The sequence below is a fragment of the Cheilinus undulatus genome, linkage group 12, assembly GCF_018320785.1.
Source record: "Cheilinus undulatus linkage group 12, ASM1832078v1, whole genome shotgun sequence".
Taxonomy (NCBI): Eukaryota; Metazoa; Chordata; class Actinopteri; order Labriformes; family Labridae; genus Cheilinus; species Cheilinus undulatus.
In genome coordinates, this window is record NC_054876.1 from 36,422,414 (window position 1) to 36,447,124 (window position 24,711).

General features: G+C 37.7%; 1 protein-coding gene across 2 annotated transcripts; it reads right to left on the bottom strand.

Annotated features, from left to right (window-relative positions):
• Positions 1-819: 819 nt before the first annotated feature.
• Positions 820-24,711, bottom strand: il13ra2 (interleukin 13 receptor, alpha 2). 2 transcript variants are annotated; one of them, XM_041801067.1, is made up of 9 exons: positions 24,294-24,711; positions 23,636-23,793; positions 12,144-12,300; positions 11,932-12,052; positions 9,508-9,692; positions 9,076-9,230; positions 7,507-7,654; positions 2,975-3,080; positions 820-1,461 (listed from the first exon to the last, which is right to left on the bottom strand). In XM_041801067.1, the coding sequence occupies exons 1-9, from the start codon at positions 24,382-24,384 to the stop codon at positions 1,392-1,394; spliced, it is 1,191 nt and encodes a 396-aa protein (XP_041657001.1). In that variant the 5' UTR covers positions 24,385-24,711; the 3' UTR covers positions 820-1,391. The 2 variants fall into 2 exon arrangements, with proteins under 2 accessions (XP_041657001.1, XP_041657002.1); XM_041801068.1 differs by lacking the exons at positions 820-1,461; positions 2,975-3,080 and adding exons at positions 4,574-6,684; positions 7,057-7,130.

Sequence of the window (24,711 nt, forward strand, 5' to 3'; positions counted from 1 at the left end):
AGTTCCTGCTGGAGGTCCTCAGCTGAGGAAGCTGAAAGAACCAGAAACCCTCCATCCCCTGGCTGCACCTCAAGATCCTGTCCATGAAAATCACAGAGTCTGTGATAAGGAGGAGCTCTGGCGGAGGCCACCACGCACCAGGAACATGTCCAACTTTGTGCTGAGGATGAGAACACAACTCTCACTTTGGTTATGCAGGGACCTGACAGCTCAACAGCGGCCTCACACCCCATATTCCCTCAGTACCCACTTACTGTATGAGCCTCCAAAGGACACGATCGTAAGCCTTCTCCAAGTCCACCAAACGCATTTGTGGAACTGCTGAAGAAAATGAGGACGATAGATGCTGTAGGAGTCAGCATCACACCTGAGTGGATCATTTCCACTTGTTACAAAACTTTGTAAGTTTTAAGAAATAGTCGAACATTTGGATGCATTTTCAGTATTTTCATCTTTATTCCACATTTGCTTCATATAGCAGTAACAACAAACCCATAAAAACTTAATACCATTAAATACACGAAAGTACACTTAATCAAAGGGATGCTTAGTTTCATTTGTTGTAATATTTCTTGTAACTGAGGCATTCTGGCAAACTAAGACCAACAGTTTTGACAGATTTATAAACACAATGTGCAGTGATGCTGCTTAAATATTAAACCCCTCAACCTAAAAAATGAGGTGTCAGAGCTTTTAAACCCCAGATAACACCTTTATTTTTTCTGCATAACCTAAAAAATCATTAGTTTAAGTAAAATTCCAAAGGATATGCAAGACTTTACACAATCAAAGTGTGTAGTAAAGACATAAAACAAACGATTACGCAAGTGTTATTCTTTAATACAGTCTGAGGTTTCTAAGAAAACTGGCAAGAGATTTGGCAAAAAGTAAACACAACCACACTTTAAAAATATCCAAGGAAAAGGAGTGGCTTTTCCACGAAATCTGGAAAACATGTCCTGATAGGATCCTCTGGCAAGAGACTTGGCATTAAAAAATCAGAGACAAAATCCCAGAGTGAAAGTGATGACTTATGAAGTCCTGTTGGCAAGTTTTAAAAATGTAAAAATAAAAACCCCACAAAGTTCATTTCTCCATAAAAATCCAGGTAACATTTCAAATAATGGCTTTCAAATTTAAGCACTTGTATTTTAGGCAGTACAACATGTTGGTATTATATAATACTGTGGTTATTCTAACATTCAGTCTAAGGTGTGGTATCTTCAGTAATATGTGAGCAGGGGGTATGATATCAGAAAAGGGCGGGTGGTGCCTTTGCGCCTCACTCATGTTTTGAAACATGAAGAATGTGATGATCAGTAGTCCAACATCAGGATTATGTGTGGGACGTATGAGGGCCCAGGTTTTCCTGCCTTTTTAGACTTCTGCAACTAGAAAATGGAATTCCTGGCAAACAGGTTGGTGAGAGAGTCGGGCCTCTTCTCTTGTCTTGATCTCCTTCTGTAGAGCAAACACAGTTTGAAAAGATTGATCTTGATTTTAAAATATTACGAACACAAAAGAAAATTAATAAATCAAAGAATAAAAGCTTTTAACAGTAGTAAACACTGACATTTTCAACACAAAACAAACAGTAAATGTTCAAAATATAGGTGTTTTATCCTACCACTTCTTTACAACAACTAGACTCACCAGTCATTTTATTAGGTACACCTGTTCAACTACTCAATAATGTAAATGACTAATCAGCCAATCACATGGCAGCAAATAGTGCATCTAGGCATGTAGACAAGGCCAAAACAATGTGCCAAAGGTCAAACCGAGCATCAGAATAGGGAAGAAAGTTGATTTAACTGACTTTGAACGTTAATTCTGACCCTACCATTTGGTGAAAATCTTGACTCAACAGACCAGGCAACGTTTTCCAAACTTCAGTTCAATTTGGTGAGCCTGTGCAAAATGTAGCCCTAAGTTTCCTGCTCTTAGCTGACATGAATGACACCCTGAGTGGTCTTCTACCCTATCCTGTGTCAGTAACAGATAAGGTAAATACAAACTGGTAAATATGACCAGTCATCATAGTCTCTTCTCTTCCTTATACCCACTGGAAATTTTAGTTTTGGGCAGCTCCATGAACAGAAATAAGTTCTTTAAAAATCTTCCACCTCATTTCTTTACACTCACGGTATCTAAAGTTCCGCCATCAGGGGGCCCTCATCCAAAACTATAACATGACAAGTACTGACTAGCGCTGCCCAGCTCCACCAGTCTCTGCTGTTTACATCTTGATTGAGGACTCTGTTTAATAAAAGGGCACTTATAAGGCGTATTTACAAAACAGAAAACTGAAATTTTGTTTTCATTCATAATTGCTCTAAATGAGGGAGAAATGCACTGACAAGGCACTTCCAGGATCACGCTGGAAGCGGTCCCAGAATGGGCATGTGTGCTGGAAGTGATGCTAGAGCCCATGCACATTCTGCGACCACTTTCAGTGCAAACCCTGAAGTGCCTTTTTCAGTGCATTTATCCCTCATTATGACAAATTTATGAAGGAAAAAAAAGGGTTGGTTTTCAGTTATGAAATATACCTTACAATGTTTGTTTTAGTTGACAGAATCCTCAATTGAAAACATTAAGGAGTACTGAGGAGGAGGCAGACAGAGATGAGCAGTGCTGGCATTAACTTGCAGGAAATACAGAGTAGAGGGTTGAAGGTTCCATGTTACAGAGGTAAGTACGGGCAATCAAACTTGTGAGCCTCCATAAAAAGACACACTCCGTTAATTATATCTAAAAATTATTATAATAACGATAATAAAAATTGAGAATTTCTCCTTCTAAAAATTTTAGGAAATAACGCTACAGCAAGACCTTAATTAAAAATACATATATATAACATAGGAATGGTCCTTTTTTAAATTGATATAGGTATTTCAATCCAGAAATTTGACATACTGTATCTTCAAATATAAAATGCATTACTGTAAATGTGTATTGTGTATTTACTCACGCATTGAGCATTGCTCCTACACACAGCGACAGCAGCAGTACAGCAATGACGGCAAAAGCAATACACACAGAAACAGTTGCCAAGTCAGGTGTCACCTGGTCCATTTCTGAAATATGAGGACAGACAGACATGCACAGAGTTAAGTTTATTTATTTTATTATCATTATTGAAAAAAAACAACATTGAATAATGCAATGATAATTTCACTATAGCCTATATAAATAATAAATTAGAGCCAATAAAATGGCAATAATGACAACGTCCCCCTAACGACTATGGTTTTATTACCTCCGCCAAGGTGGTTATGTGGTTGGCAGGGTTTGTTAGTTAGTTTGTTAGCAAAATAACTCAAAAAGTTGTGGACGGATTTTGATGAAATTTTCAGGAAATGTCAGAAATGGCATAAGGAAGAACTGATCAGTTTTTGGGAGTGATCCGGATCACTGTCTAGATCCAGGAATTTTTTTAAGGTATTCTTTACTATTAGGAGATAGGGCTGATGGTGGAGGTCTGCGCTATCAGAGTGCTTTTCTAGTTTTGAATGTAACTCCTTCTTTGAATACACTTATTACAATTATGGGCAAAATATACCATTTAATAATCATTTTAAACTGTTTTTGGAAGGCAACTCATGACCCCCATCGAACTAATCAAAGCAAGGAAAGGGGAGGAATTTTGCACCAATCTTCTTTGAATTGTTTTTATTAAGCCACACTGGACGCCACAGCATCTCAATTGGATTTAAGTCCAGACTTTGACTTGGCCACTTTTTCCCCAAAGCCATTCAGAGGCGGATTGCTGGTGTGTTTGGGATCACTGTCTTGTTACATAACCCAAGTGCCCTTGAGCTTGAGGTCACGGACTGATGGCCAAACATTCTCCTTCAGGACTTTTCTACATAAAGAGCAGAGTTCATGGTTCCCTCAATTATGACAAGTGGTCCAAGTCCTGAAGAAGCAAAGCAGCCAAAGGCAAAGTGAGATGCTTCTTTGTGTTCTTTTTGGTCAGCAGTGGTCTTTGGCATTGGAATTCTGCTATGGATGCCATTTTTGCCCAGTCTCTTTCTTATTGTCAAATCATGAACCCTGATCTTAACTGAGTCCAGTGAGGCTTGCGGGTCTTAAGTTGTTCTTAGTTCTTTTGTGACCTGCTGGATGAGTCGTTGATGTGCTCTTGGAAGTAATTTTGGTAGGCTGGCCACTCCTGTGAAGGTTAAACACTGTTCTAAGTTTTCTCCATTTGTGGACAATGGCTCTCACCAGGGTTTGCTGGAGTTCCAAGCCTAGGAAATGGCATTGTAACCCTTTCCAGACTGATAGATGTCAATGACTTTGTTTCCCATCTGTTCTTGAGTTTCTTTACATCACAGCATGATGTGTATTAACTTTTCCCCTTGCCATCATCATTTAACAATTTACTCAAGATATCTTTGTCAAAGATCTTTGTTTAATGGTCCAAAATATTTAAGAGTGGCAAATATGCAAAAAATAGAAAAAAATCAGGAAGAGTAACAATACATTTTCATAGTTTTGTTAATGTGCTTTTTTTTGGGCTGTCATTACCAACTACGTGAAAAATGAAAACAGAGACATGAGCCAGTGACAGTACAGATCCTTTTATTCTTTAAAAACATTCTGACTTCACAAAGCGAGGTACCACTGACCTTCATTTAAAAACCAGAAGTGACAAACAGTTTAGATCAGTGCATAGCAATTTTATCGACATCACCAGGTCAGAGGCAAGAGAATTATTTGGCAAGTAGTCAACCATGTAAACACAAATCATTCAAGATATTTCAGAATTTGTCAACACGCAAATGAAAAATCCAAATTCAGCATCAACATGAGGTGAATAAGGTTAAATTAACAATGTGCATCAGTGTGCAGTGTTAATAGACATGGTTTACAACCAGTGCACATACAGTAAAGTGCAAACAAAAACATAGTCTTTAAGATGCCCTAAACTTCACCCACCCTCTTACATTTAAAGACAAAGCCTGATCAGGATGTTTTGCCGAGCATCTTCATAAATACAGCATCTCAAATAGCTAAAATGCCCCTTTAACAAAGAAAAACATACCCCATTTCCCTTAGAATTCAGTGACAATTAAAGGTATAATATGCAACATTTTAAATGTAAGAGATATCAAATATAAATACAAAAATACATAACTGAGTCATAACTTTCTAACAAGACAGTGAAATTAAACTTCGTTGGGGTTTGTTGTTTCTAGCTTTGAGTTTACACTGATGAGACAGTGCTTCTTTCAGCTTGTTATGTTTCGCTCAGAAACTCAAACATGTTTTGTATGTATTTTTTAATATGCTAATATCTCCTACTCCATTTGTTAGACCAGCCAGCATGTGAGGAAGGAGAGTGGTGATATACTACTGTTTTGTCTTTCAAAACCAAAGAAAAGTTTTTGTTCTGTCTAAATTCTTGAAAGAATAACCAAATCAAGTTTGGTCTATATATCTGAATGGAGAAGAGTTCAACAAACAGCTGCACACAATTGGACCACTAAGGGAGTGGTGGAAGACGAGGGGGAATGGTGAAGTGGACAGTCAAGCTATTGCAGAGAAAAACTTGAGAGATTGGTGCTAAAGTGCAGCATGTACTGGACCTGTTCTTTAAAAGTCACATATTATATCTTAAAAGGACGGAAACATTGTGGCTTACTTCCACTTTTACTTTGATGATGTAAATACAAGCAACCATTGTAGACTGACCAACAATAGTAGTACAACCCTCAAATTCCACATACTCCACCTGCCAAGTGATCCACTTAAAATGCAAACTCCAGAGCAAATCACTCCTTCTCATCAAGTTTTTCAGTTCCACAGCAGGCGCTCTGGTCCCATGTGTGAAAGAAGCGCCATTTCCTCACCCAAGGAGTGAGAACACTCAATGTATCCTGCTAGCTTCAAAACACAGCACAATGCACTGACCCCCACTAGTAAATCTCACCACTTTATCAACATTTCATCATAATTACTGGCACAATGCACAGGTCATAAGTTGGTCAGAGGTTATATGAGACCATGGACAAAGATAAACTAATTTCTGAGGTTTAAAATCACAGAATTTTAAGTGGTACTACACATCCTTTTTAGAAAACAGGTCATTTTAAACTCTGTCATGTACTCATCCATACTAGAAGCAAAAAAATCCTAAAGAATGAAATTGAAATGAACCTTAGAAAGAAAATGAATCTGTAGTTTCAATACTACTGTCACATTGGACTCATTTGATCTTGCAATTCCCATGTGAACTCATATCTTGATGATCTTGCGATCTCTAGTCTCCAACTGCTCAAGGCTGCATGTGGCTGAGCATCACTCCATGAACCTATTCAGTGAGCAAGGATATGCACCGGCAGTTGGAGCAAAACTGGGGCAGGCATGCAACACTTATGTGACGTATTGATCATGTGGAATTTTCAGGTAACAAGGGCAAGATTTTTTCTTCTTCTTGTCAAATCAAGGTTAGAAAGTAAATCCATTAACAATCAATAATTAAATGAATAACAGACTGACACAAAGTGGAACTTAGGCCTTATGAGCTATGCATTTCTCTTTTTAAGAGATCAAAAATACAGACAGTCATCACCAGATCACCATTTTGTCCATATTTTCCTGGAATAAAGCCCTTTAAAACTTTAATCTTTTGGCCTTCCCTTCAGAAGAAGACAACCATGGCATCTTTCTTGTCTATAAAAGAAGGACAAATCAAAGGTTAGTACAATGTTTTTGTTTGTTATGTTTTGGTTGTTGCTGTTAGAATGATGTTTAGTTACTGCTACATATGGTTACAATGATTAATATGATACTTAAAAGCTTGAAACATTAATATAAAACATTCATTATTTTCCAAGGCTTTCAAAATTCTAAGTACACAATTACTTCAAAAACAAAATCCCCCGTTTTTAAGGCCATAAAAGTAAAATAAACATCAACAGATCAGCCTTTGGAAAGAAGACAAGAGACTCTTAAAGTAACAACGATGCCATACACTACAGACAAAATGTTTACTAAATAAATAAATAAATACAGAAAGACATGAGGGATGAATCTCAAACTTACTCTTTGATGACATCAGGCTTTTCCGGCTGGTAATCCACAAAGTTAATGTTTCCACTGAGGACTGGCTGATGTGGCTTTAAACAAAAAATGTTGCTCTAGAGCTTAGTTTTTTGTTCATTTACTCACTGGAGCAAACTTTGAAAAGATCTCTTAAATATTACAGGATCTAAAGCATACAATCATTAAACTCTGCTTGTATTTTTTTATATTTGTGACACATCACATCATTTAACTGTGAGGTTAGTGAATGAGAAAATCTCATGGGAGCACATAAAAAAGACGGTGACTTGAAGGGTACTGATGGCTGGTTTGCAATTTCAAATCATTCACGTTTCCATAAAACATCTAAGTCCAATGCATTTAATGTCATTTCTGTTTTACTCAATTGTAAAAATGAAAAACTAACTATGTACATATAACATAAGGTCTGATACGATTTAGCATTATTACCTGGATAACAGGCCTCAGGACTCCACTCACTCCAAAATCCTTTGTCGGCACAATATTTATCCAATTTGGATCGAACCCTGAAGCAGTTTCTTCTGTTGTCGAGACCCGAGGGCAGAGTTAGACTCATCTCTTTGGTGAAAATCGGCTCCTGCCATTAAAAACAAAAGTAATGATATTTTAAAATACTATAAAAGTTCAACATGCTAAAACTGCCTTAAAATGATACTAATGCCTGAGAGACAGTGGAATAGTAAGGTCATAATAAAAAAACATCTGAGATTTTTGGAATAAAGATGCTTTGGCATGGGTTTGCCATTGTTTAGTTGGGGTTGGGTTCTATTGTAAGCCTTGTGTATACAATAGCTGCTACAGCTGAAGCGAGTGACCGTAGAAAAGCAGCAGTTTTATCAGCATTTTCGCACATTTCTTTATTATAACAAGAGCAAAGAGTTCCACTGTAAGCTTCTCTTGGTGGAGAAGATGTTTCCGCTCTTCTACTGACCAGCCTTGGCTTAAGTTTTATCCACATCATGTTCCACTATGCCATATGGTAGCATTAGTACCTACTGCCTACTAACTCATGGATATATGAAACAGTCCATCTGGTGTGTCAGGTTACTGTTTATCTTCTCTCTTTTCAAATGTAATAACATTATTCCTGACCTTATTCTTGCCAGAATATTGTAACCTTATTCTTGTTACACTATGAGTTTTTTCCAATCATACTACAACGTAATATTCTTAATGATACAACTTGATTCTCAACCTAATTCTCGTGGTATAAGAACATTATTCTCAATATATTTGGACTTTATTCTCCCATACCTTCATTCTCACAATAAAACAACTTCATTCTTTTACTCTAAGAACTTCAAACCATAACCTGTCCTCTTCATTTATTTTCCAAGAAGGATAAAAGAGCTTCTCGGTGTGTTTCCTTCATTGTTTTGGTTTCCTTCACACAAACCTGGCGGATGAAAAAAGGACTAAAAATTTGCTTTCAGATCTTTACTGATATAAAAAGATCTGAGCTTCAATGAGGGTTGCATTCAGGTGAATTAACAGCCACTCTTATATTTATGTGTTGCGGTCTTCGCCTGTCAAATCATGTCCCTATATTTGTTTAACTGCCTTGTGTTAAAGTGCACAGTTGTTGTAAATATTCTGTTTTCTGTCTTTCTACGTCTGCAGTGATTTGTCTCCTCGACCAGCACCGACAGGCATAATTTAGTATTGACACATAATAAGTCTAATACTGTAATTGCTATAAATTGAAAGGTGGGGTTGGGGTAATTTCTGACAACAATGGTAAATACCATCAAAGATAATAAGCTTGTTTGGTATAAAAAGTGATATTATCCAAAACCTAAGGATATCTCATAAGAGGAAATTACATGAAAATGCTTCATGATAAGTTTAGCATGTCAAAAGAAGAAGCTGTCTTTGTTTTAAAGCCTTAAATCTGATCCTAATGCTGTTCCCTGTAGGGTCAGAAGAGGTATCAAAAAGGCATGGATAGTTTCTAAAAGTCTGTTATTAGAAAAGATGACTGTATTGTGTATTCCATACCGACGTTATTTTTCCTTCAGGTCCCTCTTGATAGCGCTCCACCTCCCATTCTAGGCAGTGCACAGGAATCTGGCTTTCAGGATGGTCCCAGAGAAGCTCCAACCTCTCGTCTGGACCTGTTTGGAGATGCAGCGTCTTTGTGGTTTCAGGCTTCACTGCACAGACATTATAAAAAAAGATAACAGACTGTGAGCAGAAGGTCAGATGGAAACACACATCATGTTTAGTGAGATAATGCTGAAGCTCAACTTCAAGAACTGCAAAATACATAAACTAAGTTTTTTTATGTACAAGCTGCTCTGAACCAATTGCCCCTTGAGGGATTAATAAAGTTGTTGAAATGAACTGAATTAAACTAAACATAAGAGCATTAATCATTTTAGCTGTTCTGAAATTACATGACAGGGCTTCAGACAGAAAATGGCTATGCACCGTGGTTCTGGATTTGCAGGGAGGTGTAGGTTGGTTTCAGGAGCCCTTCTGGCGAAGAGCCATTCACACAAATGATGATATCAGTGAAATCAGGGAGAGATATTCCAGTGAAATTACAGCCACTCCTATACCCGTTTGAGGCTAGATATTTCGGGCACTCCTCTGCCTGCTCAAGTTCTTTGTACCTGGGAAAGAGACAAACAGAATAATGCCCTTCTTATAACTGATAAGCATTTGAAGATATTTACCCATGATTATGCCTCAAAGCTTGAAGATTAGGGATCATTTTTGGGGTAGTAAGTTGCATGAACACAATAAAAAACATCCAGAAAAACTCAAAAAAAAAAAAAAAAAGGTCACTTTTTCTGGATTGCCAACATTTTCTAGGAAAACCAAGACCATCTTTTACCAAATGGGCAAAAATGGTTGTATACAAAGTCTAGGGCAATACTGTTGGAGTAAACAAATTATTTACTGATCTTTTTCCAACAAGTCTGCGCATCTTGCCTTGTCAGAGTCCCTCATGTCCTCAACTCGCCCATGTGTCTGGCTTCAAACACATCCAAATTTTTTAGGAAGAAAAAAGTTTACTTGCTGTGACTGAAGACATGCTGAACGGCAACAACAGGTTAAAGGTTTAAGGAGAAACTAATGAATGTGTATGCAAATAGATTTGTATGTTTTCAAAAATACAACCGTCACTGCCAACATGCTGTTGTGTATCTGTATGTACAGTCATATATGCATATAATTTATGTACAGCCATGTGCTTAAGTTTTAGGCATGTAAGGCACTAAGGATTCATCACGGGGCCTGACGCAGCACGACCCAGGGCTAGAGATGGTGGGGGATGGCAAAAGTCAAGCGACACACATGTCAACAAACGTGTGTGTCGCTTGGCAGCCCAGGTCAAGCTCGACGGCATCTCTTTCGTCAATTCCTTTTCAACCCTGGTTATCCCACTGCCGGTGGTTTTCGGGCCCTTGGGACATCCACAGCTTGACCAGGAGCTTGGGATAACCCTACTACCTACCTAGACAGTACCCAAGGTTTCAGACCCCTGAACCCCTGAGGTTTTGCTTACTCGCCACATCCACCCCTTACTTTTTCCTAAAGGTGTGGACTTTGTTATTTTTTCAGCAGATTATTTTTCCATGCCCCTGGTAATATACAAGGACATCTAGAACATGACTGGGGTTGTGCCAATCCTCTTTCCCATGATTTAGCGATGGTATTGCATTGTTTGGTCCATACCTATAAGCTTTGAGAGAGCGGATGAAAAGAGTGCTGAGTACGGACAGTAAGCTCAGTCTTTATCTCTATGAGAGTCTATTGTAGAGAAAAAAATGCCCTTATTGCCACTGCACAGGGACAAACATATCTATCAAACCTTGGGATGTTCCTAGGCGATTGACATCCAAAAACAATGTCACACTGAAACTGTGCAAAGTTGGTTAACTTTGGTAGTAGGGTCATCAAGATTCATTTCTATAAATAACAGTTCATTAAGATCTACAATTAGTGCACTTCTTTAAAATTGTGATTAATCACATGATGCATTGTCCCCAACATCTGGCTGTTAAGCCCCTCCAATGTCTCCATGCAGCAACAGTGATGTAAACTAAGTCCACCACTGCTCCATGTCTCATTTCCCTTTAAAAAAAATCACAAAGACAGCTCAGTGGAAAGGTCAAAGGTCATCTGAACATCTGAGGACTCTTCCCGTTTTCAACCACTGCTGTAACAACAATGTCTACTATTATTACTACTATTTTCGATCTCTATACAAAAGCAGGTCAAACCAGCTTGTGACAGATGAAGCCTATTTTAAGTTTTTGTTTCAACCTGTAAAAATAATAAAAATAAGATAGCTGGTTCGGTTCAGCTAGTTAGCGTGTAAACTGGTGACGTTCAGTCAAGCGCTACCATGTCTGTTTATATACCTTTTACCTGTTTCCTTATTTCCTTTTCAATCCACAACAAGTTCCTTATCTTTGGTTAAGTTATTGTTAAATTCATCAATCTCTATATAAATCTGGTCTGTATCCATACAGGAAGTCATTACCCTTAATTTAAGACTGTAGGAAAATCCAAAAAGACTCAAAAACAGTTTTGAATGCAAAATAGTGGAATTCTAAAATGCAACAAAACAGATGTGATTAACCACAATAAACCACAGAAATTCAGAGATTAATCTGTATTAAAATGTTGAGTTTTAGACAGCCTTAAATAGTAATGCTAACATCGCTAGTCTTGGATCCTCTTTGCATGCTAGCATCCAGTGCTGCTCCCTTGCACTGACACCTCTTTTTAGACACTTTTCAGACCCCTGAACCCCTGAGTAAAGCTTTACAGGAAATCCAATCAATATATTCATCTCAGCTGTTCTGGCATAAAATCAGCTGTGATTTGCACACAACCTACCAGAAATACAAATTTTGCTGTGAGTTTGTTGGCGTCTTTGGACCTCTTCCCCACTTGCACTCCATGTAGTTCAAGTTGTGGTACACACATACAAAATTTTGGACTGCTGTTCCCACAGCGCCTAGCAGCAGAAAGGCAAAGGGAGAGGAAAAAATTAGTGTCTGTTCAAACATTACTTTGATGTTTCACTCCTGGGGATCTTAAAGACAAACCTGTGCTTGAAGGTTTCTGGATGAGCTCGGTGTAGTTTTTGCTTTTGACCACAGCGCCACCTGTACAAGGTCCACTCAGCATAGTGTACACTCTCACTTTAACATCTTTCATGAGATCAAACTGGGCCCTGTACTTCCTCTTAGGTGTCCTGACGGCCTGTCAATCCAAAACACAAACCTGTTATTCAGATTACGTCTTGCTGTTTATGTGTATTTTTGACCAACTATCACACAAAGTGCCCACAGACAGAAAACTGTGTGGGTAAAAAATAACACTGAGCTTGCACTGGGCACATATTCAATGGTGATTATTGTCGTCTGCCAGGCTGGTTTGAATCCATAAATCTGTTACTGCAGCAGTTAACCCAGAAAGAGCATGTCCCGGAGCATTAAGTGTAATAGACCTTGCACTGTTAGTATCTGCCAAATGGAGCAAGTTCTAGCTGCAGCCCTGGAGCACAAGCCTCTGGCGTGAGAAAGCCTTTGATCTAAACTTTACAACACTTCCATCATGCTACGGGCAGTATTATGATTTTTGAAGGGTGGGGGATGGGGAGGGAATTAGACTCTACTATGAAATTTCTTTTAATGTATTGTAAAACTATATAAAACAAAGTCTAGAAGGCTCCTTCATTATGCAAGCTATGTAAATGACATATCCAAAACAAACACACCATGAGGCAGATCCACTGAAGGATAGTGCCACTTTTTTGCGTGCTAAATAAATGGCTAAATAAATTGAGTCAGATCCACAGAGCACATGCAAAGGGGAAAACCATACAAATTGCACACAAAATGCACGCACATGCTCAGCTGCTCAGCCGCTCAGCTGAGTAAACAGCACCCTGTCCAATTTACATAATTGAGAAGGAGGAGGAGGAGGAATACTCAAAATTCAGTGCAGAATTCTCCACTCACATACAAATCAGCCTCACTGTAGTAACTGATCCTCAAAGTCCAGCACTAACTGCCAAAGACAATAAAAGTGGTGCAATTTAATGCCAAATGAAACCAGGCATTAAAATACCACTTTTCCCTCTCTCATTTCTCCTCTTTCCATCTCCATCAGTTGTTACTCTGTATCCCAAGATAAACTTTTCTTGAACAACAATGTGCTATGGGACCAGGAGGAACTTGGCATGGGTCACTTTGAAATAAGACATATGTTAAAAAAAATTAAATATGTTATCAAATAAGTATAAAATATCTGACTCTGTTGCCATGCATGCCTCTCATCTCTAATCTAAAATACATCATTTTGTTAAAAAAAAAAAAAAGACAAACAAAACACAACATTCTAACTGGAAGTAAGCTTAAGTATTTGAGGAGCAGTAGTGAGATTAAAATTACATTTTATATTTTACAGCATGAGATCAAACATCAGAGCAGTATGCATTAATACTGGACACCTTTAAATAAATCAGCTCATAAAAGTTCACAGACAACCTCAACTTTTCACAGTGTATGAGAGGAAGTTTGTCTGTATGTAATGTAATTTATTGTCCGATTACTACAGCTACTTTTTTGTAAATTGTTTATGCTTTTGTACAATAAAACAACCACGTCTATGCGGCTTGCACAGCATTCGGAAAATTGAGATTGTTGGTTTCCAACACAAAATTAGTCCAAGATATTAAATCATACTGTCAGACAGAGCAAGATGCAGATATTACTGTAGTACTTTTAAAATTTTTTATTTAATTATGGATTAGGGAAGCATCAAACGCATTTGCATTACAGATGTCTTCACGCACAGCCATTGTTGTTAAAAAACAAACATTGGTGCTGAAATAATTTAACTGTAAAAGAGTGTAAAGACCACTGTAGCGTCTAATACCACACTGGTGCTGTCTTCTATAAACAGCTTTGATGATGCGTGGTGGCCAGTAATATCCATATTGTCTTCCTTTTCCTATGTTTTAAATTAATTTCACCTTCCTGCGCTGTTTCTTATAATTATAGACCACATCTGAGTGAATGTGTGGTGTGAAGATTGTAGTCTGTTGCAGTGTGAGCCGCTTTAAAAGCTCTTGGTAAAAAAAAACATCCTGAGTGTTCAGATTAATTATATATGTATTCAGTGCTTAACAAATTTATTAGACCACCTGTCATATTTGTCTCAGAGACCATCCAGCATCATCAAGTGCTTTAATGTGGACTCTTTCATTTTCAGTCAGCTCTCCACGTTTTACCATTTTGAATAGGAATGAGGAATTTCAAACTGAATTCACCTTTTTATACCCAAATTTGAGCCGGCTCACTTGGCTTCTCTGAGAAGTCAGAAATTAATCTAGCATAACAATAACCACCAAAACTCATTTTTCTGTTCAGGCATGCAAGCAAATAACTATAAATTGACATATTAATCAAGAAATAATAAGGTGCTTTACAATTTTTTCAGTTTTTTGGTAAATCAGCAAATTTGAAAATTCATGGATAACAATAATGATTATATTTAGCATTAAAAATATCATTTTGGTTAAAGAGCTTTTACATATTGGTGTATTAACCATTGCAGAAACATAAAAAATGATTTTGGTAATTACCAATGCTGTTAATTTAGGGCAGCTGTGGCATAAACCTTACTTTGGGTGGTGGTCTAATAAATTTGTTAAGCACTGTATATATCAAAATATTTCTTTAAATTAACCTCGCCAAGTCCTTCAGTGGTTTTTGAATACTTATCTTAATGTTAAGTCTTCCATTTATGTTTTTTTATTTTAAATTAAAAATGAAATAGAGAGTGGCTGAGTGCTGACTTAGGTTCTGAAGGTGGCTAATGGGTTAACAAATATGTTTTTCATTTTCTTAACAATCCCTCACTTCTGTCACGCCTGGGGTTTTTGACACACCAGGGGCTTGGGCTCAAAGGCTGCAGCTGGATAGTATAAGATGAATGTTTTGCACCTTTTTTGACACATGCATCCAGTAAAAGTCAAGCTTTGGAAGCTGCTGTGTTCCATACTCTAAACATCTATGACAGGAAGAGTCTGGATTGTATGACTGTGAAGGAGGAAGTTCATTCTTTTGATAAAAGTCATAGCAGTCAGACATTTTCATAATCAGAACCACAGGCGCAACTTTCATCACAGTCTCAGAAAATGAACACTGTAATGGTTATTTTGTAGTCACAGCTGTCCACTGACTCACTGTGACTCAGTCACGGGAAAGTCATCCCTGTGTGAATGTAACAAAGGATAGACTTGAGTTTAGCTCACTGTTGGTCAAACACAATGGGGTTTACACTGTGAGGTTCACACAAAGGTCAACATCTTTGATATTGACTCAAGCTTTGTAATGATACAGTCACTGTCTTTTAAAAAAGCACAGAAACTTCAGATCTTAAGTCATATTTCCAGGTGTGGAAAGTAACTCATTACATTTACTCAGATTCAGAATCTGAGTAGCTTTTTTATGTACATGTACTTTTTGAGTGCATCTAGAAATCAGTACTTTTATAACTACTTAAGTAAGAGTAACTGTACCTTTACATTAATACTGTACTCCTGTCCTTTTCCAACTCTGTCTACAACACAGTAACACATAGAGAGATAATGATTCTACATCACATCCCAAAACAACAAAGCCTGAAGTGTCGATATCCCAGGGTTAAACATTTCAGAGTTGCTTTCAAATTCCAAAGTGGAATTTCATTTCCATTCTGAGAAAAAAGGTTTTCAGTTTTCAACTGATCTAAGCTCTGTCCACTGCAATTTTAAATCTGTGGGCAGAGTGTTTAGATGTGTTTTATATCTGTTTAGTTGTGTTTGGATGTTGCCTGTAGTACACTAATTCCTGCTGGGGTTCTTTTGCTTGTGTTTCTGGTGGACTGTTGTTTTTTGATGTAAAACACATTTGCACCATGAATGAAGTTATCCAGTGAGTTACAGTTCCTGTCTGTGACTATAGGTGCTCTTAAAGGACACATAGTATGCATGGCCTTGCTGTGAGGTTGACTCTCTGATTTGCTCTTGCAAGAGAAGACTTACCTTCACACAGATTTTAAGAGTTACTGAAGCTCTGTCATGTTGTTAATCATTTAACACTTTCAAAAGTGTAGGTTAACCATGTTGTGTAGACTGATACAGACACTTTTAAAGTGTTAAATTTAACTCTATATAAGTCTAAGAAACACTGTCAATTGTGCTGTGTATTTCACTTAATCATAGAGGTGTGATTGTGTTGGAGATCTATTCTCTTGTTGTTTTTGCCAATAGTATTGTACAGTTAAACTCCTCAGTAGCTACTCAGTACTTAGAAAGAAAACTTCAGATTAGATTTATAGACCAGTACTTTTACTTTTTGTCTGCCTCTGTATGTCAGCAATGGGACTGGCTGGTGACCAGTCCAGGGTGTACCCCCCTCTCGCCCAATGACAGCTGGGATAGGCTCCAGCCCCCGCGACCCCCAAAGGAATAAGCAGTATAAAAAATGGACGGATGGACTTCTAATTTTCTTTAAGTAAACTTTAAACAGAGCAACTGTACTTATAGCCGAGTACAACAGTCTATTCTTTTACACCTCTGGATGATTCAGCCAAACGCTGCAGTCACCAAAATAGGGAGAGTACACACCGTCTAGACCCAAGTTTAAAACCTCAGCACTAGATTGCCAGACGTAACTTCAAACTTTAACTTTTTTTAAAAGAAATTTCTAATCTGGGACAGCGTTTGGACTACTTGGCTAAGGCTCTACCTTGAATCTCACACCTTACTCTATCAGGTGTAAAGTTGTCAGTAAATTTGTTTTTCATGGTGTAGTTTTTTAACTTGGGAGGATGAGGAGGAGTAAAGGGTTTCAGCAGCTGTTTGGTGTCAGCTGCTGGTACTCTGCCACAGATTATATCCCTCAAAAATGTTTAATGACTTTGTTTTGTACCTTCATTTTCCAAAAGCAGAGGCGACAACATCTGCCCAACATCAAGGACAAACAAATTATCTGGTGTCAATGCAGTTATATTCAGTTGCTTTAGATCAGAAGTAGGTTTTAGCTATGACTTAATCACATGCTCTGTCAAATATTCAAGTTTTCAGCCCTGTTCGTAGATTTACAGCAGTTGAAAGAAGTTATTTTGTAGCATTAGCTTCCTCTGAGAAAATCAGGCACAAGACACAAACAATACACTGCATTAAAAAATGCTTTTCCACTGACTGTTCACATTCAATTCAAACATCCTATCCTGTTGACATCATGACACAACTTAATCCATCACAATCCATTACAAATTATCCATCCTTTTTCTAAAAGACTTATCCCATTTACGGGCTGGAGCCTATCCCAGCTGTCATTGGGCAGAGGCAGGGTACACCCTGCACTGGTTGCCAGCCAAATGCAGGGCGTACATGTAGAGACAAACTAAACTAGACTTATTAACAGTTGGTGCAACAGATGAGTGAGCTTTTGACCAAAAAAGGCATTCTAACTGAAGAGAGGAGAGCTGTGACAGCTGACAGACAAATGATATATGGTTACTCTTGTGGTGTAATTCTCTTTCTTTAGAAAATAGCATCAGTGGGGATGAAAGTCTTACTTATGGGTTAACACTGTGAGAAAGATTATTGATGACCAATAAGCCTCCAGGCTGGGTGAAAATGGAGCAATCGGAGTATTCTCTCTTGCAAAGAAAATTAAATACGTAAATCATCCCCTTGGCACTCATATATCAAAAATGACATGTTTTTCTAACAATAAACTAGTGCAGCTTTACAACCAAGTTCAGTTCAATGGAAAAGGAATGAGTGATGGTTTTTTATATGTGGCCTTATCTCAGTTAAATTTGCAAATTTTGTTAGATTTGCATGAAGCATATTAGGTTCATGAGGGACAAAAAATCTATCATGATCCTATGAATGACATGATGACCTTCATAGTGTTGGGAATATCCATACGGTCCTGTTCATCAATCCCAAAACCAAAGATTTTTTTTTAATCAAAAAGACACATTTTTATCCCCTCTATTTTTAAAAGCAAGTCTCAACCATACACTTAAAGCTTCTTAAGATTTTTTTTGTTATGATGCCGACTGAAATGAATACTGATGCTTACATTACATTATTGCCCACAGGGGGTGACAAAATCAACTTAAACAGGAAGTTCCTCACAGAAGCTTAAAACAAATTCTTTATAGGGATGCAGTTAGGTCATGCCCCATGTGGACGGGTGGCATGGTTCTAGTCAGTCCTTTGGTTCCTTTCAGGCATGTCTCTCCCCTATCTTATTCCTGTTTCTGACTCTATCCACTCTCCTCCTCTCTAAATAAAGGCATTATTGAGAGCCCCAAAAATAATATTTGAAAAAAGTCTAAGTGTAATGGGGTTTTCATCCACCCATTTTTCTTCAGGTTCTCTGTTTGCAAATAAAATACCTGACTGGACATGCAGTAGTGCTGCACAACTGAGCTAGTCACTATCACAATGTCAGACTGTAGTATTACATAACTGCTTAAGAAAAGTTTATAAAAGTGCCTGCTGAAAGGACTTTAAGTTTACAGTAGTGCCACTATTTAACTTTGTAGAAGTAGCTTCATTTTTTTTAAAAAAAAGGAAAAGTTTTATTTCTGGAAAATATTAAGTTATTTTGAAAACTTCAGGTTTTGTATTTTTTATGCTTCTTATTATTTGTAAGTTTAGAGTGCTCAGGCAAACACAGCGAGTTTTGTCTAATCAGTCTGACATGCTCTACTCTGATGAACTTTTAGCATCTTGTGGGCGAGACAGAGTCCCCAAATGTAAACTCAACGGTTTAAAACTTGTTTATGCCCACATCAATCAGGATTTGAAAAATGTTTCTTGAGGCTGTAGCTGGATTGTGTAACAGTGCCATGGTGTTCTCTGTTCTCTTACTTTTTACCTTCATAATTTATATTGTTTTTTAATCCCTTCCTCATTGCTAGTCATTGTTATCATTTTCCTTTACTATATCTGTGAGAATCTTGTGCAATATGGGGAATTTATGAGGGTATGTGGTTGGATCTTTTATTGATGTGCAACTCTGTGTACACTTGGATTTTTCTTGCTATTCTTCTATGTATTACTCATATGGCAGCTTACTGTGTGCAAGACAAATAAGGAAACAAAAAAAGTGTATCATATTGTATTATATAATTGCAGTCACAAATTGCACATCGAAAAAGTATCCATTTATTGCAAGAAAAGGAGATAAATTAGTTGAAATATTGATCAAACATTTAAATTTACCCAATTTCACAGCATAACAGGGTACAATAAAAGGTACTAATACATGTCCAATAAGGACTTCAGGACTTTTGCCACCATTTTTTTTCCAGACACTTAGTCACGACCCACTGAAAACTGCTCCGTGACCCACCTTTTGGTCCCGACCCACCAATTGAGAACCACTGTTTTAAAAGAATAATCTGGCTTGTGCATGATGTGCCTGATTTCTGTTGTGATGCATGTTGTTATGAAAGTTGAAAAGTTCAATAAAAAGATTTCAAAAATAAATAAAAGAATAATCTGTCCTACAAATAAATTCATCCTTCATTTTGTTTATCTCTTATCTAGTTGCCAAGATATAGTCTTTGGACCATAATGCAACATCACGTTGGGCTCTCTTCCTCCTTGGAGTGTAAATCACCAGTTTCATCCCGCTACGATACGATATCGATACTTTGGACAACATTACGTTTTTTTGCAATATCACAAAATCTGCCATGATGTGATTTCGATTCGATTTGATATGGGACCAAGGATTGATATCAGGCGATTTTGCACAAAAATTTCATACAGTTACAGAAAAAAAAAAAACAGTTTCTGCAATTAAATTGACAGGTCTCGGTATTTAATAAAAATATGTCTTTAACAAAAACAACAAAAACCCGATTACCTTTAAATTAGGAACACAACTATGCACATTTGTGTTAAAACAGCAAACATTTTCAGTACCATTTTATTTCCTCACATACCCAGATCCCTCTAAAGCACCAATATGGATTTTTTATGCAACCCTTTATTACAATGATCAAAATGTTTGGCCTGTGTTCCCATTTTAGATTTTTTTCTTAAACTTATTTACACACATGTGGACTACAACAGATATTTCTGCTCTATATAAGCCCTTCATAATTTACACAGGGGCCTATTAATGTGGCAGATAGTTCATTTTTATAGATTATTCACCTTATGAGATTTAAATGAGGTAAAATATGTGGCATATGATGTTATATAATGATTCTTTATCATTTTGCATTTATTGCAACCTTGATTTTAATAAATGGAAAGGTTAGACAGAATACTAGAGCAAAGTTTTATTATAGAAGACATTTCTGTGATGTGCAGCTTTATAACAAGAGCGAGGGGGTGGGGGGTATACAGAGAACAGCTGTCCGTCTTGAACCGCGTTAAGTTTGGACAGCTTATGTTTTCATTATAAATCTAACGTGAGACGGCAATGTCAAATAAGTGTATCAAAGGAGCCATGCAGCGGCAGACTTTTCTCTCTCTGTGTATCTGGGGTCTGCTGCAGACAGCACTCGCTTCCTCAGCCATAACGGGTGGAGTGTTTTTATCCGTGAACGATCTTATATGGCGGTTATATAGAGATAAAGACGTAGATGTAGTCGACAAACTAAAGGGAGAGATCTGTCCTGCGGTAGCATCTGTCTGAAATATATCCACACAGCAGAGAGAAAGGATATCCTCTTTCCCTCAGCTGCGAAACTTTGAGCCACTGCTGCTACTTAGTTAGCCTACAGCTAGCTTGTTGAGGACACTGCCTGGGGCGGAAACTGTCAACAGGCATGCGGGGGGAATTTCAAAATAAAAGCGTAGCTTGAAGCATCCATTTAGATCGATGTTTTGACTTTTCATTGATCTGATTGGATCATCAATCAACCAATCGATATATCAATACACATTGATGAATCGTTACACCCCTACTTCCTCCAAAGTATTTTTCTTCTTTTTTTAGTTGTGCCACCTGCTGCTCGACTTGATGACTCCTAATACACACATAACAGTAGTAAATAGAAACATGCATATATTTTCATTTTCTTTTGCAGAATTTCTAAAAATTCATTCAATTTTTTTGATTGATTTGGATGAAAATCCAATTTGTAGGAAATTAAATGAGCATGATACATATCATATTAGTTCTGCTATTGTTATCTAACAGATATTGTTTGCTTTTGCACCAAATATTTGTTCGATTTGTAATGCAAACTGTGCACCTAATGAATCTAGACATGATCCAGAAAATAGGGTGTGTTAAACTATAAAGAAGGAAAAGAATGGGTGTAATTGTATCATTATACAGTGGTGTGAAAAAGTATTTGCCCCTTTCTGATTCCTGAGATTTTTGCATATTTATCACACTTAAATGTTTCGGATCATCAAACCAATTTTTTTTTATTTCACAAAGACAACCCAAATAAAAACAAAATGCAGTGTTTGAATTATTATCTAATTTTTTAAAGGGGGAAAAATCCAAACCTCTCTGGCCCTGTGTGTTCTGCCCTCATTAAAGAGTCCCCTTCCTTAATTAGACAGACGGATAACTCCTTCAACACACTGTGGTCAATAAGCAATGCTTCCTCACGTTTCACCGCGTTTTATTGATAATGTGCAGAATGGAGTAAAACTGAAAAGAATGACAAAAGATGATTTGAGTAAAAGTATGCACAAAAAAAACAAGATAACATATTCACATGATGTAAAACATCCTCTATTTCTGTATCAAGTATGCCTTATGTAGCTGAATTTAACTAAAAGCTGTTAACTTAAGACATATCATACAGAAGGCAATAAAAATTTCTATTGATACAAAATATAAGCATAGAAATGAACAGAGTAATGTATAGATTATCTCACTTACAGACAATGCTCCCTCAGGTGCTCATGTATAAAGGATGGTCATAGATCCTGCAGAGCGCTTCACCATGTGGTGCTGCCAGTGACTAAAGGCTAAATAAAATGGCCGTCTACGGCAAGTCATAAGTCTTAAAATGTAAACAAAGAACAGGTGCCGCCTAGTGGCTGCAAGAGGAAATGTACCCTTTTCTCAGGTCGGCACACTGTGTGAAAAACTAATTTCCCCCTTGTTAAATCATGAGTCAACTGTGATTAACCACAGTTTTTGGAAAGCTGAGTTCAATTTCACTGGCCACACCCAGGCCTGATTACCGCCAGATTTGTTGAATCAAAAAATCACTTCAACAGAAACTGTCAGACAAAATGAAGTAGGCTACAAGATCTCAAAAAGAAACGCATCATGCCACGAGCCAAAGAAATTCAAGAACAAATGAAAAACAAAGTGATTGGAATCTATCAGTCTGGAAAAGGTTACAAAGCCATTTCCAAGGCTTTAGGACTCCAGCAAACCACAGTCAGAGCCATTGTCCACAAATGGAGAAAACAAGGAACAGTGGTGAACTTTTCCAGGAGTAGTCGGCCAACTAAATTCACTCTGAGAGTGCAACCACGACTCATCCAGTAGGTCGCAAAAGAACCTAGAACGACATCCGAAGACCTGTAGGCCTCTCTGGCTTCAGTTAAGGTCAGTGTTCATGACTCAACCATAAGAAAGACACTGGGCAAAAATGGCACCCATGGGAGAGTTCCAAGCCCAAAACCACTGCTGACAAAAAAGAACACAAAAGCTCGTCTCACATTTTCCAAGAAACATCTTGATGATCCCCAAGACTTTTGGAGAAATATTCTGTGGACTGATGAGACAAAAGTTGAACTTTTTGGAAGGTTTGAGTCCCGTTTACATCAGGCGTAAAAATAACACAGAATTTGATTAAAAGAACATCATGCCAACAGTCAAACATGGTGGTGTCAGTGTGATGGTCTGGGGCTGCTTCGCTGCTTCAGCACCTGAACCACTTGCTGTGATTGATGGAACAATGAATTCTGCTGTCTACCAGAAAATCCTGAAGGCCAACGTCCGGCCATCAGTATGTGCCCTCAAGTGCTCTTGGGTTATGCAGCAGGACAACGACCTGAAATACACCTGCAAGTCCACCTCTCAATGGCTCAAGAAAAACTAAATTAAGGTTTTGGAGTGTCCCAGTCAGGGCCTGGACCTAAATCCAACTGAGATGCTGTGGTGTGACCTTAAACGGCAGTTCATGCTGGAAAACCCTCCGATATGGCTGAGTTAAAGCAATTCTGTGAAGAAGAGTGGGCCAAAATTCCTCCACAGTGATGAGAAACACTCATCACCCGTTATCGCAAATGCTTGATATTAGTTATTGCTGCCAAGGGTGGCACAACAAGTTATGAGGTTTAGGGGGAAATTACTTTTTCACAGGTTTGGATTTTTTTCCCCCCTTAAAAAATTAGATAATTATTCAAACACTGCATTTTGTATTTACTTGGGTTATCTTTGTGAAATATAAAAATTGGTTTGATGATCTGAAACATTTAAGTGTGATGAATCAGCAAAAAAAAAAAAAAAACTGACATGACTTGACATGCTTATTATTCTTGGCAAGGTTACCTCCACATTTTGAATTAAATGATGAGACTTACGCTCCAGCTGTCTCTGTAGGTGTTGAAATACTCCAGCTGATACATTTTTTGGCACTCTGTCACGTCTATCAAGCTGGCTGGGGGGCTCCATGTAATCTCGAGATGTCCAAGAAGACCAAGGTCCGACACCATGAGGTCTTCAGGGGGGTCCACTGCGACTGCCAGGAGAAGAGTGTATTCATTCACATAATGCAACCATGAAGAGCCAAGTTTGCACAATTACAACTGTTCTTGCAACTTTACTTCATCTATTCTGAATGTCTGAACCTGTTATGATCCCATTTCAAACCAGTATTTATTTCCAATGCGGATTACCTCATTCTTAGTGACATCAGAAATTAAGGCAGATTAACATGCAAAAGAAAGAGACAGGTATACACAATTGTACAACAGTAGAAATCAATTAAAACTTAATTATTTAATCCTTTAACACATTATTTTAACAGTTCACCATTGAGTAACATGTATGATTAATGATTTACAGTGATGATAAAATGAAAGAGAACTGAGAAAAGAGAACCCCCTACAAAGGGTCAATTAACAACTTCATAGGCAGTACAATTAAACTCCCCAACACTCCTATTGTCTATAAACATGCATGTACACATTAATATGAAACTTTTAGATGAAAAATTGTTTTAAATAAATGTCAACCAACCTGTCAATCCATCACAAAACATGTTCTCTCTCCAGGTTATGACGAGCAGCAGTATTGCCGCTTTAGGAATCAGCCAGGATTTACTCGTCATCACGCTGTTAGCCAAAACAGATTAAAAATAGATATAAAAAAGTTGCAAAACGGCTAACTAGCGGCTAGAAAAAGGCTCACTCGAAGTTAAAAACCTGCAAACAAACTGCAAAAAAAGGAGAGACTTGAGGCATTTTCAAAACATCATCCTTCCTTCCTCTGGAGATGCAAGCATGGGCTAAATATAAAAAGAAAAAAAGAAAAAAAAACTACTCGACCAAAAAAAGTCGTCTGGTACTTATACGAGTGTGTGGGAGCGTCTTGTGTAAGTGGCAGGTTCAGACAGAGTTTATGAGACTGGCACAAGGCTGAAGAAAATGAAGCTCCT